This window comes from Hemitrygon akajei, chromosome 22 (assembly GCF_048418815.1).
Source record: "Hemitrygon akajei chromosome 22, sHemAka1.3, whole genome shotgun sequence".
NCBI lineage: Eukaryota > Metazoa > Chordata > Chondrichthyes > Myliobatiformes > Dasyatidae > Hemitrygon > Hemitrygon akajei.
In genome coordinates, this window is record NC_133145.1 from 60014620 (window position 1) to 60033097 (window position 18478).

Consider the following 18478-nt stretch of genomic DNA (forward strand, 5'->3'; position numbering starts at 1 on the left):
TTGGTAGAAGAAATGAAAGGGTGGACTATTTTCTAAATGGAGGGAAAATACGTAAAACTGAGGCGCAAAGAGACTTGGGAAATATTCCCTAAAGGTTAATTTGCAGATTCAGTCTGTGGTGAGGAAGCCAAATTTGACATTAGCATTCATTTCAAGAGGACTAGAATATAAAAGCAAGGATGTAAAGATACTTTATAAAGCACTGGTGAAGCCTCACTTGGAGTATTGTGAGCAGGTATGGGGCCCCTTAGAAAAGATGTACTGAAACTGGAGAGTGGTCAAAGGAGGTTCAAGAAAATGATTCCGGGATTGAATAGCTTGTCATATGAAGGGTGTTTGATGGCTCCAGGACTGTATTCACTGGAATTCAGAAGAATGAGGGATGACCTCATTGAAACCCATTAAATAGTGAAAGGCCTTGAAAGAGTGGATGTGGAAAGAATGTTTCATATGGTGGGAGCCTTAGAATAGAGAGGCATTATTTTAGAATGGAGGTGAGTAATTTCTTTCATGATAAGAGTGGAGAATATGTGGAATTCTTTATCACGGGTAGTTATGGAGGTCAATTATTTATGTATATTTAAGTCAGAAGTGAATAGATTCTTGATTGGTCAGGGCACTAAGGGATATGGGGAGAAGGCAGGAAACTGGGCTGAGAGGAAAGTTGGATCAGCCATATTGAAATGGTGGAGCAGATTCAGTGGGTGAAATGGCCTAATTCTGCTCCTATTTCCTATGGTCTTATTGACCAGATAACCTTGTTTATAACTTTTCCCCATGATCGTCTCTGTTTGCTCTGTTAGACACACCCCTTTCACAATCCTTGAATCCTAACTGGCTTTTTTGCCTTCCCAGTTTTGGCAAAGGATCTTTGAATTGAAACATTAGCACTGTTTTTCTTCCCACAATGGTGGTCTTACCTTTTGGGTACTTCAGCATTTTCTGATTGTATTTTTCATTTCCAGCAGCTGTGGGTATTTTGTTTTTCAGGTGAACCCGCAAGTTGAGTTTAGGTAGCAGAGAGCATTGAGATTTTATAGTGGTTTGCAAGATCATAACTTATATTATTATTAATAAGAGATGTTCCAATCAAAGACCAGGCACAAAGATTTAAAATGATAAGGGAAGAGTTTGGAAGATGTGAAGACAAACTTTTTATTTAAACGAAGCAGCAACAAATTTAAAATTTACTTCTTGTACTGAAGGCCTGATGGAAACTGAGTTAGAGTTTTTAATTGGGTGCTTGAGGGAAAATAGATTGCAGGACTATTATTTAATTTCCACCAAATTAGCTACATACATCCCTGATCAAACTGGTCATCTTTTTGTTTCCATAAACTGCATTCATAGGTGATTTTCTTGAAACAAAGGTGGCCCTGAACCTCCAAGGCCACCAAATAACATCGTTTTGCGTCTTGCTGAATTCAGAAGGAATTGAAGCACATAAAATTTCTTAAAAGGTTTACTGGGAAATGTCTCTTGGGTGTGGAGTCTAAGAACAGGGTTACATTTCTGGAGTAGGATGTATGGCGTTTTGGAACTGACATGAGAAGTTTCTTCATGTGAACTTTTGCAAACTGAATGACTATGGAGGCTCATTCACAGTGCTCATTAAAAACAGGACTTGACAGGTTTTCCTGTGTCACGTCGATAGTGCTGCGGAGATGCCGCTAGATCTAAATGCCGTGATTTTAATGAATGGCAAAGCAAGCTGGAAGTACTGGATAGTTGGCTCCTGTTATTTCTCAGTATATTGGCGAGTGTCATCTAACATGATCTTTGTTTTGTGAAGAATCTGTTTCAATTTTTATTAATGAAACGCCGGATAACAACTGAAATAGCAAAGACTCCATTCTTTGTTTTAGACACGGGTTACTGCACGAACGAACGAACGAACGAACGAACGAACGAACACGAACACGAACACGAACACACACACACACACACACACACACACACACACACACACACACACACACACACACACACACACACACACACACACACACACACACACACACACACACACACACACACACACACACCGCGCGCATGTGCAGTCGAGGCGGGAAACGAGCACGTGCGGTTGTCCGCTTCGCACCGGCACTCGCAATTCGACCAAGTGAGCCGGCTTGTGGATCCTGTGAGGAAAAAGTCAGTCCTTCTGCACTTTCTGTTGATCATTATTCTGTTAATGTTGTTTTCACTCAAATTACTTGTAAACGATTCCGCCCAGGTGGTGGTGATGGTGCCGGAGCCCTCGACTCCGGTCATTGCCCCTTGGCTGCAGAGTGCTGGCCCTTCACAGCCAGGGCATCCGAATCCAGGCTGGTCGGCTAGTCCTGGACAACCCAGCCCCCTCAGCACTGGGGCTGTGCCAGATGATGTGGGGGTGGGGGGGGGGGGCGGTCACGTTCATAGCAAAACCAGTGTAAAGATTCACTGTCCTTAATTTTTTGGGTATATTTTTGTTATTTATTTACGTTTAATTGAAGAAATAACATAACAAAATATCATTTTCACCCAGATAACTTTGTACAAGTATTATGGAAGATAAAATGAAATGATCTATTATTAAGACTTTGAAGGACGGTCAAAGAGTAGGGAATATAGAGACCACTCTTGTCAGTTACTGTATAATACAATCATCACACATATTTTAATACATGCATTATGTCGACATTTCTGGCAATGGCATGTGGTGTCTTAATTTACATACCACCTTCATATTTAGCTGGAATATGAGTAAGGCAATAATTATAATGATACCATCTTAACAAAAGCTTCTAGATTTTGTACTAAGCATTACACCCAGGTGGCCCCTGCCCAGTGTGCAAGTGACACTAACAAGAAATGGTATCATTTGATTTGGTTGCAAGTCATGTAGATGAGGAAATGCCTAGATTCCACCTTCATTTGGCACTGGGTACAGGTTGGTTGTTAACACAACCACTGGTCGGATGGGCTTCATAAGAAACCAGCTAACTAGGAGCAGGAGTAAGCCACTGAGGCCCTCAAGCCTGCCTACCACTCAATACAATCCACTACCTGAGGCTTCAATTCCTCTTTTATGCTAGCTGGACAGATCTTTCAAAGGTGTATCTACCTGCTCATTAAATCACCACTAGTGATCTAGCCCCCACAACTATTTGACACGGGGAATTTCGGTCAATCAAAATCCTCTACAAAGTTGTTCCTAGGCACCTCTGTTTTAAGTCACTGCCCCCCTTAAAGATTCCCCCAGTCATTGATAATATCTCAAGCTTTTTCCTGCCATTTAAGATCTTTTATGTTTCAGTACCATCTTTCCTCATTCAATTACATTTCAGTGAATGTGTATCAAACTTCTGTAACTCCTTAGATAGGAAAATCTTCTCCTTTCCAGTAATTAATTGAATTCATTCCTTGAGCTACCTTCATTGCTAGTCCATCTTCTTAACTAAGGATGCCGATGCCAAAGCCAAACATGGTGCCGTAGATATGACCTCACCAAAACTTTATATGATTTTCCGCAGTAAGGAAGAGGGATACACAATTAGAGGAATATGGGCTTAATGCCTTTGGGAGTAACATAGATAGGCATCATTAACACGTGGTTAAGAAGATCAGCTTCAGTGTGGTATAATTCAATGAATCGTACTTTCAGTAGCTCGTATTTTGTTAGTCAGCAGATGTGAGCAGGTTCAGTAATCAGTTGTCAAACACCTTTCATCTCCTTAGTCCAGACTTTAGATAAGAAGGACTATTGGGCAAAATATCAACAGGCCACTAGAAAAGTCTGCATATTTGATGGGGAAGAATTCAGCTGAAATATTCTTGTTTTAGTTGTTAAACACTCTTTGTAGCATAGCTAAAAATGAACCTTAGTTAATGATTTTATATTAAAATTTTGTTAGTGCTCTAATTATGTTATCAGAGATTAAATAATTCTTGCATTATGACCAGGCCCAAACAATTTCTTTTAATTGCTGTTTCATTCTAAATTTAATTTTAATGTTTCTAAATATCTTTTTCTATCATTCTAATTGGATCAGATGAGATCTGTACCATTTACCTGCCTGAGTAGGAGGTACATCATTCAGTATGTTTATGCATATTTAGGCAAAGAGTGTCATATTGTGAAAATAGAAAAACCCAAAAGGACAGAGAAATAAAACATTGTAACAATGGAGGTGAAAGATAACTTCCAGCTATCAATTCTTGTGTTAAAGTGGTGTTACAAGATCAAATAGTCCACTTACTTCGTGATTATCACAGGTCCAATACATGTTTTATAAAAAATTACGTTTTACTTTGTGCAGTTAATTTCCCAAATTAGTCAGTTACAAATATCAACACATTACACTGAGCAGATTGAAGTTTTATAGTAGAATGCTGTTTTGCTAAAATATGTTTTGAAAACACAGGTATGGGTAGTTATGCTCATTAAACAAAACCTGCATTTAACAGTTTCAAGAAGTAGGTTTTATAGGAACCATTAATCTGGAGGGATATATGAGATATGCAGGTCTGAATTTCTTGACCTTTAAAGCTAATCAGGTGGTCTGCAATTATAAGAATCTAACAGGGAGTTCTCCCTAAGTGACCCTTTCTTCCCTTCACTGTTCTGAATTAGACAATTACATCCAAGTGAATCAAGCACTGAGAACTGGAAGCAGTTCTCTATAGTGTCTCTGTCTGTAGTGAGATGCTGAAGATGTTCTATAGGTCAGTTGTGGAGAGCGCCCTCTTCTTTGTGGTGGCGTGTTGGGGAGGAAGCATTAAGAAGAGGGATGCCTCACGTCTTAATAAGCTGGTAAGGAAGGCGGGCTCTGTCGTGGGCAAAGTACTGGAGAGTTTAACATCGGTAGCTGAGCGAAGGGCACTGAGTAGGCTACGGTCAATTATGGAAAACTCTGAACATCCTCTACATAGCACCATCCAGAGACAGAGAAGCAGTTTCAGCGACAGGTTACTATCGATGCAATGCTCCTCAGACAGGATGAAGAGGTCAATACTCCCCAATGCCATTAGGCTTTACAATTCAACCGCCAGGACTTAAGAACTTTTTAAAAGCTATTATTAATGCTTTTTGAGATAGTGATTTAGATGCATATCATATTTTTTACTGAGTTAAGTATTGTATGTAATTAGTTTTGCTACAACAAGTGTATGGGACATTGGAAAAAAAGTTGAATTTCCCCATGGGGATGAATAAAGTATCTATCTATCTATCTATCTATCAATCATCTGCCAAACAGTACAGTCACCGCAAATATCTATCGCACCTTCCACCCTCTGAAGGTTCATCACCAAATGTGTGTGTTCATTAGTGTTCACATTTGGAGAACAACCTTCCTGGTCTACCACTGATAAAGAAAAGCACTGACTAAGTAAAACTGAAAACTTGCATCAGCCATCTGAAAGGTTTAAGGTTTGACCAACTGGCAAATTAATCTCCCAACAATTAACATCTGATTTTATTTTGGATTCAATAAATACTCATTTTCATTTTACAAAGTGAACTACTGCAGATAATAGAAAACTGAAATTAAAAATATGTATAGAAAATGCTGGAAAAATTCAGCAAGTCAGATTGGCTGACTGGCTTGAATATCTTTAGCCTTCAGTTTCCTCTGCTCATTTTTATTTAAATAGATATATAGACTGCTAATCAAATATATATAATATGTTATTTCTTTTTAGAAATAAACTCTGATACCAAGTATCCCTTTAAAGCCCCATCACGATCTTCTTCAGAATTTGGGAACCTTATCCCTGCTTATAAACCTATTGAAATGAAGTATTGAAGTTCCTGTGCTTGTTCAATGCTCTGGAGGCGCATCCATGCATGTCTCCCATGGGTTTTGGGGCATGCGTGGTAGGGAGATCAGGAGGAGGATGATCCCACCAAGGAAGAGAATGATAAAGGAAGTGCAAGCACAGGCAAAGGACCAAGAATATTCATATTGGGTCCAAATGGTCTCCTTGCTGTCTATCATCCGTTTCACTGACTGCCGCATTACTTCTGCAGAAATTATAATGCATAGACCTGAAATAAAGCAAGATAGAGAGAGTCAAGAGCAAGATGCAACAACAATCAGTGAATTTCACATTCAGAGAGGAAGCTTGGCCTTAATTACTACCCCAACACTCAGTGAAAAAGAGTTTGATTAGACAGCCAGTTCGACCCAGTGATTATTCTTTAAAGCAATGACACATGAGAGGTGTTTCATTGTAATATATTCTGCTGCTTAAGGACAGGGAATTGTTACTGTGTCCCCTCCCCCTCTGTTCTCAAGTGAATATTATTTACAATCCAATCTGAGATCAGTTCATTTGTTCCCTACTTGAGGGAAAGCTGTTAACATGCCCACCTTTCACACATGCCTTGATAAATGAATAGTGAAAGGTAGAGTGGGTCATGGCCATAAGCAGGATTCAAATAAATCATGTGATCCATACCCCCTGATTCGGTGTTCCATTTTTAACAGGTACTTGGTCAGTAAAATTATCCATCCAAGTAAATGAGCTGTGGCAGTAAGTGATACAAATGGTGCATGCAAGTAGTTTTCATCCAATGGGTGAGGAAATACATCCCAGTGACTTGCACATTTTCCCCAGGATGGATCTTAGTATGGCAGGACATCCTCTGGGGAGAGGATAGACTTATCCATGCACATTTAGAAATAAGTACACTGCAGATGCTGTGGTCAAATCAACACGTTCAAACAAATTGGAGGAACTCAGCAGGTCAGGCAGCCTCCGTTGAAACAAGCAGTCAACGTTTCGGCTGAGATTGTGTCCTGACGAAGGGTCTCGGCCCAAAACGTTGACTGCTCATTTCAACGGATGCTGCCTGACCTGCTGAGTTCCTCCAGCTTGTTTGTACACATTTAGGAATACCTTGTAGATTCCTGGTGCTAATGGTCTAATGGGAACAGCAGGATAATTATAGCTAAACTATGCACAACCTGCATAACTTGAGTTTAAGTACTGGAAGATAGAGAAACTGTTGAGGAGTTTGGAGGTAGCATGTTAAATCAGGTGCACAAAGGCTAGAATATCAGACACAGGGTTAAAAGTTTAAAAAAGTAAATACAAGGCTTAGTAATTTTTGATAGTACACGAATAATTCATTAGCTAAAGAAAAGAGACTTCATTCTTCTAACTGTTCACATTGGAGGCAGAGCTGTTGATTGGTGTTATTAACAATTACCATTGACAGAAAAGGAGTATTAATGCTGCTAATTGGCAGACTTTATCAATGTTTAATGTGCATCTGCAGCAATTTCATCAAAATACAACAGGACATTAAGGGTGATATGTCCTTTTCACAGCTTTAGCAACAGAAAGCAACTAACAGCCATTTGCAATTCACAGAATACTCTTATTTCTCACCAAAGCTGCTGTTGGCTTGATCATATTTGTGACTGGTGTTCACCCATGGGGTTTAGAGCAAATTCTGACACATTAAGATTTTCCCATTCCTTTCATTTGGAAGTAATTTTTCCATCTTGTTTCAGAACAGTCATGCAACATGCACTTCATCTGAATATTACTTTTAATGGACGATATATTTCAATAAAAATAAATTGGCCCAAAAGAGGAGATGTTGCTGTTAACTCCCTGATTACACCTCAAAGAGGAACACACCTGAGAAGATGAAGAACATGCCAGCTGGTTTCAAGAAATAATCTAGTCTCTTGCTGAAGGATAGGAGCGTGCAGAATGTGCCCAGCATCATAAACCCCACACTGATGATGGCTATGGCTGCTGCTGATATGCTGTATTCTGTGGAAAGAGCAATAGGCAGGAGAGGTGTGGATTATTTCAAATAAAGTATGCTGGGTGGTTCACACACTCTGTTAAATTCCTAGTCTGTGGTTCCCGAGAGATGGATACTGGGATGCCTGTCAAAATGCAAAGTAGCAGCAGTGGTCTGAAGTGTAATCCTGTCCTTACATGTTTCTTTGCACAAATCAAAATTTGATTTGCCTCTCACATAAGAAAGCTGTTACACTTTTATAATCTGTGGTTCCTCTAGGAGAAAAAAGAACTACGATGGCTAACAACACCACAGACCCTGGTGAACAAACTCCTCCTCAGTCTAAATATACCACTGTGCAATTGGGTGTTGGACTTTCTAATGAACAGATGTCGGATAGATAGTCAGGATGCGTACCCTCTCCCCCTTCCCATCAGTAACACTCTGCTCACACATAACTGCAGGGCCAAACACCTGAGTAATCACATTAACAAGTTTGCCGATGGGGTCATCACTAACAATGATAAGATGGCCTACAGAGAGGAAGTGGAAGAGCTGGAGGCCTGGGGCCATGTAAATAACCTCTTCCTTAATATCAACATCCACTTCAGTAAAACACCACTCACCCCTATTTACATTGCCTGCACAGCAATGGAAATTGCAAACGTGGTCCTAGAACATATCCTACACAGTCAAAAAAAGCTCACTAACACCTCTACTTTTTGAGGAGGCTGAAGAGAGCTGGACTTTGCACATCTATATTCCATCATTCTACAAAGGCACTGTAGAGAACATCCTACAAACTGCATCACTGCTTGCTCTGGAAAATGCACTTTGGCAGACCGGAAGGCTCTACAACGGGTAGTCAAACTGGCACCAGCCTACTCAACATCAAGGACACACATACAGAAAATGGCTAGAAAAGGGCCAGTAAAAAGATGCCAGGCCCACCAGACTAAAAACAGTTACTTTCCTTAAACAGTAGACTGATCAACCCCTCCACCAACTAACTCCATCACTACTTTATTTCCTGTCAGTCACCTTATGTACAGCCTAGTATCTCTTTATTGTCATATAATTAATGTCTATAAGTTATCTTATGTATTTATATTTGTGTGTTTTATTATTATCATTATTATTCATTTTTTCTCAGCTAAAGCCGGTAAAACCAAGCTCGCTGATTTGTCAATTGCTAGGAGTTTTCAGACTATTCTAATGGTGTTTAGTATTGTGGCTTTCTGAAGATTTACATAGATATTACATTGTAGTCCTGATTGTTTAATGCTATTGTGTGGTGGATTTGGGATGTCACATTGTTGATATTACTAACAGGACAATATATACCTTGTCCACGTTCCAAAGTTTTTCAATTTCTGCTTTTAATTCAGCACATGACTAATGTTTTTCACTTAATTATTTCTGTAAATTATGTGTTTGCAATGGCTATATCTATTAAATAAGTTGTTTTTGCTTGTTTATCCTGTATTAAAATATACAGAAAGTTATTATAGTTATTATTATTATTATTGTTGTGTTCTTTATCTTTTGTGCTGCATTGGATCAGGAATAACAATTATTTTGTTGTCCTTAAATATGTACATAGAAAATGACATTAAACAATCTTCAATTATAATTCATGCAAAGCAATATCCAAAAATTACATCTTTTTGTTTTAGAAAGTTGATCAATTAAAAATAAATATCCTAAAGGTTAACCTGCAGGTTGAGTGGGTTGTGAAGAAGGCGAATGCAATGTTGGCATTCATTTCTAGAGGTATAGAATATAAGAGCCAGGATGTGATGTTGAGACTATATAAGGCACTCGTGAGACCACACTTGGAGTATTGTGTGCAGTTTTGGGCTCCTTATTTTAGAAAGGATATACTGACATTGGAGAGGTTCAGAGAAGATTCATGAGAATGATTCCAGGAATGAGAGGGTTACCATATGAGGAAGATAGAACATAGAATAGTACAGCACAGTACAGGCCCTTCAGCCCACAATGTCTTAAACCATGTAGATCACATCCACTGCACTACCCTCATCTATATGCCTCTATCAGGCTTGTTAGACACAATCTGCCCTTCAAAAAGCCAGGCTGACTGTCCTTGATCAGACCATGATTCACTAAATGCCCACAGATCCTATCTCTAAGAATCTTGTCCAACAGCTTTCCCACCACAGACGTAAGGCTCACTGGTCTATAATTACCCGGACTATCCCTACTACCTTTTTTGAACAAGGGGACAACATTTGCCTCCCTCCAATCCTCCGGTACCATTTACGTGGACAACGAGGACATAAAGATCCTAGCCAGAGGCTCAGCAATCTCTTCCCTCACCTCGTGGAGCAGCCTGGGGAATATTCCATCAGGCCTCAGGGACTTATCCGTCCTAATGTATTTTAACAACTCCAACACCTCCTCTCCCTTAATATCAACATGTTCCAGAACATCAACTTCGCTCATATTGTCCTCACCGTCATCAAGTTCCCTCTCATTAGTGAATACTGAAGAGAAGTATTCATTGAGGACCTCGCTCACTTCCACAGCCTCCAGGCACATCTTCCCACCTTTATCTCTAATCAGTCCTACCTTCATTCCTGTCATCCTTTTGTTCTTCACATAACTGAAGAATGCCTTGGGGTTTTCCTTTACCCTACTTGCCAAGGCCGCCTCATGCCCCCTTCTTGCTCTCCTCAGCCCCTTCTTAAGTTCCTTTCTTGCTACCCTATATTCCTCTATAGACCCATATGATCCTCACTTCCTAAACCTCATGTATGCTGCCTTCTTCCACCTGACTAGATTTTCCACCTCACTTGTCACCCATGGTTCCTTCACCCTACCATTCTTTATCTTCCTCACTGGGTCAAATTTATCCCTAACATCCTGCAAGAGATCCCTAAACGTCGACCACATGTCCATAGTACATTTCCCTGCAAAAACATCATCCCAATCACACCCGCAAGTTCTAGCCTTATAGCCTCATAATTTGCTGTTCCCCAATTAGAAGTTTAACTGTCCTCTCTGAATCTGTCCTTTTCCATGATAATGCTAAAGGCCAGGGAGCAGTGGTCACTGTCCCCCAGATGCTCACCCATTGAGAGATCCGTAACCTGACCTGGTTCGTTACCGAATACTAAATCTAGTATGGCATTCCCCCTAGTCGGCCTGTCAACATATTGTGCTGTGACACACTTAACAAACTCTGCCCCGTCTAAACCATTGGAACTAATCAGGTGCCAATCAATATTAGGGAAGTTAAAGTCACCCATGATAACAACCCTGTTATTTTTGCACCTTTCCAAAATTTGCCTCCCAATCTGCTCTTCGGTATCTCTGCTGCCACCAGGGGTCCTATAGAATACTCCCAATAGAGTAACCGCTCCCTTCCTGTTCCTGACTTCCACCCATACTGACTCAAAAGAGGATCCTGCTACATTATCCACTCTTTCTGTAGCTGTAATAGTATCCCTGAACAGTAATGCCACCCCTCCTCCCCTTTCCCCCCTCTCTATCCCTTTTAAAGCACTGAAATCCAGGAATATTGAGAATCCATTTCTGCCCTGATGCCAGCTAAGTCTCTGTAATGGCCACTACATTATAATTCCATGTATGTATCCAAGCTCTCAGTTCATCACCTTTGTTCCTGATGCTTCTCGCATTGAAGTACACACACTTTAGCCCTTCTACCTTACTTCCTTTACACCCTTTATTCTGCTTCTCTTTCCTCAAAGTCTCTCTATATGTTAGACCTGGCTTTACTCCATGCACTTCTTCCACTACTCTATTGCTCCAGGTCCCATCCCCAGCAGCTCTTGAGCTGTATTCCCTGGAGTTCATGAGAATGAGAGGGAATCTCATAGAAACATTCCAAATGTTAAAAGGCCTGAACAGATTAGATATGGCAAAGTTATTTCCCATGGTAGGGATTCTAGAACAAGAGGGTACGACTTCAGGATTGAAGGATGTCCTTTTAGAACTGAGATGTGGAGAAATGACTTTTGTCAGAGGGTGGTAAACCTGTGGAATTTGTTGCCATGAGCGGCTGTGGAGGCCAAGTCATTGGATGTACTTAAGGCAGAGATAGATAGGTTCTTGATTAGTCAGGGTATCAAAGGGTATGGAGTGAAAGCCTGGGATTGGGGATGACTGGATGAAGTGGATCAGCCCATGATTGAATGGTGGAGCATACTCAATGGGCCAAATGGCCTACTTCTGCTCCTAAATCTTATGGTCTAAATATCTGGATTCTGATTCCCCATTGAATTAATGCAATACTGTAGGACCTTTTCTGTGCACTTTCTGAGAGGAAATAGGCCTCATTTAATGTCTTATTGGAAAGACTGAATAGGAATGCAGAGGCTATTGTGTTCATGCCTCTGGAATCTATTTTGTACCCAGAGCAATCGAACTTCAAGGTGTAATTCCACCAACTGAACTATACTGATGCTGCAGAATAAAATGATAGAGCTCTGGGAAAATAGTTTTCACTGCAAAGCTCAGAATGTAAAGGTATTAGGTTTATTTTCAAATCCAAGTGGCATGTTGCATTTAGCTTACATCGAGTCCAAATAATCTGTGGGTTTTACTTTTGATTTGTGCATGACCTCACCCAAATATTTTGTACACTTGCTGAAGGCTAATGAACAAAAGCCAATAAGCAAACTGGGAAAGTACACTAGATATCAGTGTACCATGAAATCAGTTTTGATTGTGAGATCCATCCTAACAGAATGGGCAGTGTGAAGGTTAATGAGTCTAGGGAATAGATGTTGTCTGTTTGGACTTCAGCAAGGCCTTCAGCAAGTTCCCACATGGCTGGCTGGTGTAGAAGGTTAGGACTCATAGAACCTATGGATAGCTCATTAGGCGGATTTAAGATTGGCTGAGAGCTAAGAAGCTAGAGTGGTGGTTCCAAGTTATTTCTCAGAATAGAGATCGACGAATAGCGGTATGCCACAAGGGTTGCTTTTGGGACCCTTGTTTTTAGATATTTATATAAATAACTTAGATGTTGCACAAGGCTTTATCGGCAAGTTTTCAGATGACACAAAATTAGGAGGTTTAGATAGTGAAGAAGGTTATTATTGATTATAGGGGTCTCTTGATCAGTTAGAGAAGTGGGCCAAAGAGAGGTCAATCAGTTTCAATACAGATAAGTGTGAGATGATGCATTTTGGAAAATCAAATGAAGATCTTGTCCTATGAACAGTAGGTCTCTGGGAAGTGTAAAAGTGCTATCGCAGGCAGAGGTGAAAAAGTTGTTTGGCACAAAGAAATTCATAAATCGGGGCACTAGATATAGGAGTTGGAACATTAAGTTGGTGAGGCCACACTTAGGGTACTGTGCACAGTTTTGGTCGACGAGGATGTTGCCAAACCTGAATTATAAGGAGAGGTTGGCCTGGTTAGGTCTTTATTTATTCCTTGGAATGTAGGAGAATGAGGGGCAACCTTATAGAAGTGTCTAAAGTTATGAGAGGCATAGATAAGGTGGATAGTAATAATCTTGTTTACAGGGTAGGTTTGTACAGAACCAGGGGGCATCTGTTTGGTGTGAGGGGTATAGGATTTAAAAGGGATTGGAGGGGCAGGTTTTTCATGTGGAGGGCAGTGAATATGTGGAATAAGTTGCCAGAGGAACTTTGGTAGGTACATGAGGTGGGGGGGGGGGGGGAGGAGAAGCCTGGAGAGATATGGACTAAATGCCCAAAATTAGGCTAACTGCATGGGCACTGTGGTTGGCATGGACTTGTTGGGCCGAAGGACCTTTATCCATGATGTGTTACTCTATGTCTCCAACAGCACAGGTGCACCGCAGGGCTGTGTGCTTAGCCTCCTGCTCTACTTGCTTTACATCTATGACTGTGTGGCTAAGCACAGCTCTTATTCCATATTCACGTTTGCTGATAACACCACTGTTCTGGACTGAATCAAAGGTGATGATGAATCAGCATATAGGTGGGAAACTGAAAATACAGCTGAGTGGTGTCATAATGACAACCTCTCAATCAGTGTCAGTAGGACCAAGGAAATGACTGTAGGCTTCAGGAGAGGGAAAGTAGAGGTGCCACATAAGAGGCTGCTTACCAAGTTAAGAGCCCATGGTATTACAAGAAAGTTACTAACATGGTTAGAGCATTGGCTGGCTGAAAGGAGTAGTGAGTGAGAATAAAAGGATCTTTGTCTGGTTGGCTGCCAGTGACTAGTGGTGTTCCACGTGAGTTGTTGTTGGAAGCACTTCATTTTATGCTGTAAATAAATGATTGAGATGATGAAATAGATGGTTTTGTTGCCAAGTTTGCAGATGATACGAAGATTGGTAGAGGGGCATGTAGTGTTGAGGAAAGAGGTAGGATGCAGAAGGACTTAGACAAATTAGGAGAATGGGCAAGAAAGTGGCAAATGAAATACAATGTTGGAAAATGCACTTTGGTAGTAGAAATAAATGTGCAGACTATTTTCTAAACGGGGAGAAAATCCAAAAATCTGAGATGCAAAGGGACTTGGGAGTCCTTGTGCAGAACACCCTAAAGGTTAATTTGCAGGAAGAGTTGGTGGTGAGGAAGGCAAATACAAAGTTAGCATTCATTTCAAGAGGTCTAGAATACAAGAGCAGGGATGTGATGCTGTGGTTTTATAAGGCACTGGTGAGGCCTCACCTTGAGTACTGTGTACAGTTTCGGTCTCCTCATCTTAGAAGAGATGTGCTGGCATTGGAAAGGGTTCAGAGGAGGTTCACAAGAATGATTCCAGGAATGTAAGGGTTATCATACAAGGAACATTTAATGGCTCTGGGTCTGTACTTGCTGGAATTTAGAAGGATGGGGGGGGGGTGTTCTCACTGAAACCTTTCAAATATTAACAGGCCTAGACAGAATAGATGTGGAAAGGATGTTTCCCATGATGGGAAAGTTTGGGACAAGAGGGCACAGCCTCAGGATAGAGGGGAATCCAGTCAAAATAGAGATGCAGAGAAATTTCTTTAACCAGAGGGTGGTGAATTTGTTGAATTTGTTGCCATGTGCAGCTGTAGAGGCCAGGTCGTTGGGTGTATTTAAGGCAGAGATTGATAGGTTCTTGATTGGACATGGCATCTAAGGTTACGGGGAGAAGGCTGGGAAATGGGGTTGAGGAACAGGAAAAAAAATGATCAGCCATGATTGAATGGCAGAGCAGACTCGATGGACCAAACAGCCTAATTCTACTCCTTTATCTTATGGTCTTATATGTTATAATATCATGAGTCCAACTTTTGCTCTTACTAGCTTTGAATGTCAGAAATTAATCTTAGATTTATATTGTATGTTAATTTCAAAAGAGAGTTCCAGATTTCTACTACCTTCTGTGCATTTATGTTTTCAGATTTATCCCAAGAACCACAGCTTGAACTTTCCAACCATACCTCCTTATTCTAGGTTCTTCAATATGGGAGAAATCGATTCCACTGTCAAATCACTTAACCTGAAAACATCTGAACTTTGTTTTTAAATGTGTCTCCTTTATCCCTTCATTAATTATAAAGGAACATTTAAATGTGTGTTACATTTTTGGCTTCTCTTTGGCAAAAATAAAGATGTTAGCAGGACAATTGTCTGAATTAAACTCATGGCCTACACAAAACTCAGCATTTTCATCACTTACCTTTCTGAGTGGTAATTTGGAACTGCTCTGCATTTTCTCCTGATGTGAAGTGCTTGAAATATGTGCAGTTATAGTCTATAAACAAATATAAAAGAACAGAAATTAGGAAAGAGAGTGAGCATTCAGACATTATTCTGGATCAGTTTATTTGAGACAGCACAATCTAATCTGTTCATTTCACTCCTTTTTGGAATACAGTTTTTTTTCCCTCTCTGTCATGGAATCTAATCAACTGACTCAATTTTCAGAAGACAACATTCTAATTAAAATGATTCCTAACTTCTACAAATGTTCAAAAACACACTAATACTTTGAATCTGTATATCAATTTCCTTTCTTCCACCTTCTCTTCTCTTGAATGGGTCGAACCGGACTGGGACATTTTCTCAGTCCTCTGTGCATCTCTGCAAGTGTGTATCCTGTCATGGATATAGAGCTGGTCTATTGCAAAGGGAAATTTGTGAATTGGTGAATTGTAGTAACACCCCATCTGCTTTCCACGACTTGCTGCTTTAGTTCCTTTTTTACTGAATGTACTGATGCCTCAAAGTGTCCAAGTGAGGCTAGATGATAAAGGGATATGAAGTGATTCATTTCACAAGATGTTCAAATTTCATTAGGGGAACCACAGGTGCAATTTGCTCAAATTAAAATCAGGTTTATTATTTCTGTTTTATATGAAATGAAATTTGTTGTTTAGCAGCAGCAGTACAATAATTAAAGATCCTGAAAATGGAGTTGAATTCCCCATTTTATACACACACACACACACACACACACACACACACACACACACACACACACACACACACACACACACACAGAGTTGTGGTGATTGAGCTTAATGCTTTACCTCAGAACTTCAGCTTTCCTTGTCACTAGGAAGCTGTACCTTTCTCACAGTAGTCCATTCAGACATGCTGGACTGTCCTTACAAACCACTTATACATTTGATGTTCTCGTCAGTCTGTGATTTGCAGCTGTAGCCAACCATGCACGTACTGACCGGCTCTTCCAGATCCTCGTCTATGATAACGCTACAACCTACTACATACAATGCCCAAATGATCCTAGTTAAGTTCCTACGTTCCTCTTTGTTCTTTGGGTACAAGTACTGTGTGGTCCCATTTGATGTGGCCCTGAGTTGTGGAGAATGGCTCCCATACTTACCCAACTCTGTGTCTAAATTAGTTCAGACATCCAAAGAGCTCATATGCTTGACTTAATACTGGATTCTTGTGCATTAATTTACTAACTAATGCTATAACAGGAAAGCTATCCTTTAGACAAGATGCACATTCCATTCTATGTGTTTGTACCAGCAGCTCATACTGCAATTTTTAAAATAATTTACTGTGGAGTTTGGTTTCAGTACTTGATATTAGATAACAATTGTATTAAGACATCAGTATGGCCCAGTGCTGAACCCCTGAGGCTGTCAATGTAGGGTTGATTGATTTGGGCCAAAAATGGTGTAAGATCATACTAGATCAGACACCATCTTTGTTTCAGTCTAACCTGTTGAATATTGCATGAATGCTTTCAAACTCTGGGCATCAACATCTCAGTAGGAGTTGGACAGCGCCCAAATCGGTAAGGAGAGCACAAGAAGAAATGGCAATTTCACAAAGGTACACACCTGAAGATTTTTTTAAAAAGCAGCACTTTGCAGCAGTTTTTGGAGTTGGACTGCACCGAATCAGTGAACAGGACTCATTGGAAAGGACGAATAAAAAGGCAGGGGCAAGCAGAACAGCCATTGTGTGAGTGGCTTTGGTTCACCAGGCTTGGGCGAAGTAATTATCTGGTAAGCTTCTTTTTCATCTTCTTTATATTTCATTGCTCATCTGTTAAGGCACAGTTAGCATAATGAAAATCGCCCCGGGGCTGTGTTTTGTTCTGTATGTGAGAAGTGGGAATTCTGATCACCAAAATCACCACATCTACACCAGGTGACTTTTGGCTCAGACGGGAGACTGAGGAAGTGATAGATAACAGCTACAGGGAGGCATTCACCCTGAGGTTGCAGGGGGCAGGTAACTGGGTGACTGTCAGGAGAAGGAAGGGAAATAGGCAGCCAGTGCAGAGTACCCATGTGGCAGTTACCCTCAATAATAAGTATTCAACTTTGGATACTATTGAGGGCAATGAGCTACCGGGCTCAACCACAGTGACTGTATTTCTGGCACTGAGTCTGGTGCTCTAGTTCAGAAGAGAAGAGAGGCGAAGAGGACTGCAGTAGTGCACCAGAGAACTTCTCACTCAATGTTAATAAGACCAAGGAACTGATTGTAAACTTCAGGAGAGGAAAACCAGAGGTCCGTGAGCCAGTAATAATCAGAGGATCAGAGGTGGACAGGGTCACTATCTCAGAGGACCTGTCCTGGACCCATCATATAAAAGAACAACAGAGCTTTCTCAGAAGTCTGCAGAGATTCAGCATGTCATCAAAAACCTTGGCAGACTTCTATAGACATGTAGTGGAATGTGTGCTGACTGGCTGCATTACAGTTTGGTATAGGAATACCAATGCCTTTGCATGTATAATCCTGTAAAATTCAGCCCAGTGCATAAAATCCTCCCACCCATTGAGTACATCTATATGAAACATTGCCACAGAAAAGCAGCATCCATCATCAAAGATCCTACCACCCAGGCCATGCTCTCTTTTCAGTGCTGCCATCAGGTAGAAGGTACAAGTGCCTCAGGACTTGCACTACCAGGTTCAAGAACAGGTACTACCAATCAGCCATCAGGTTCTTGAACAAATGCGGATGACTACACTCATTCTATTTCTGGTGTTCCCACAACCAATGGTCTCACTTTAGATAGATACTTTATTGATCCCAAAGGAAATAATGATGTCACAGTAGCATTACAAGTGCACAGATATATAAGTTACCTCAAACAGTCTAACAGGAGGGGGTCATCACTTCCCCGACTATAAGTTGACTCAGAGCTTCATGGCAGATGGCAAGAATAGCACTCTTTGGGGCAGTGTGTTTGTCTTAGTTTATACTAAAAGCGCTCATCTGTTCAGGTAATGTGTCATGGAGAGGGTGAGAGACATTGTCCAGGATTGCCAGG

The 18478-nt window shown here is 40.7% G+C and overlaps 1 protein-coding gene across 1 annotated transcript in view; it reads right to left on the reverse strand.

Moving 5' to 3' along the window:
* Nucleotides 1–2452: 2452 nt before the first annotated feature.
* Nucleotides 2453–18478, reverse strand: part of cacng1b (calcium channel, voltage-dependent, gamma subunit 1b) — a 56434-nt gene continuing 40408 nt past the window's right edge. The window contains exons 2-4 of the mRNA XM_073026398.1: nt 15392–15466; nt 7636–7773; nt 2453–6031 (exon numbers count right to left, since the gene is read on the reverse strand). Coding sequence (XP_072882499.1) covers nt 5805–6031; nt 7636–7773; nt 15392–15466 — 440 coding nt within the window. The 3' untranslated portion in view covers nt 2453–5804. The remainder of the gene's footprint in view (nt 6032–7635; nt 7774–15391; nt 15467–18478) is intronic.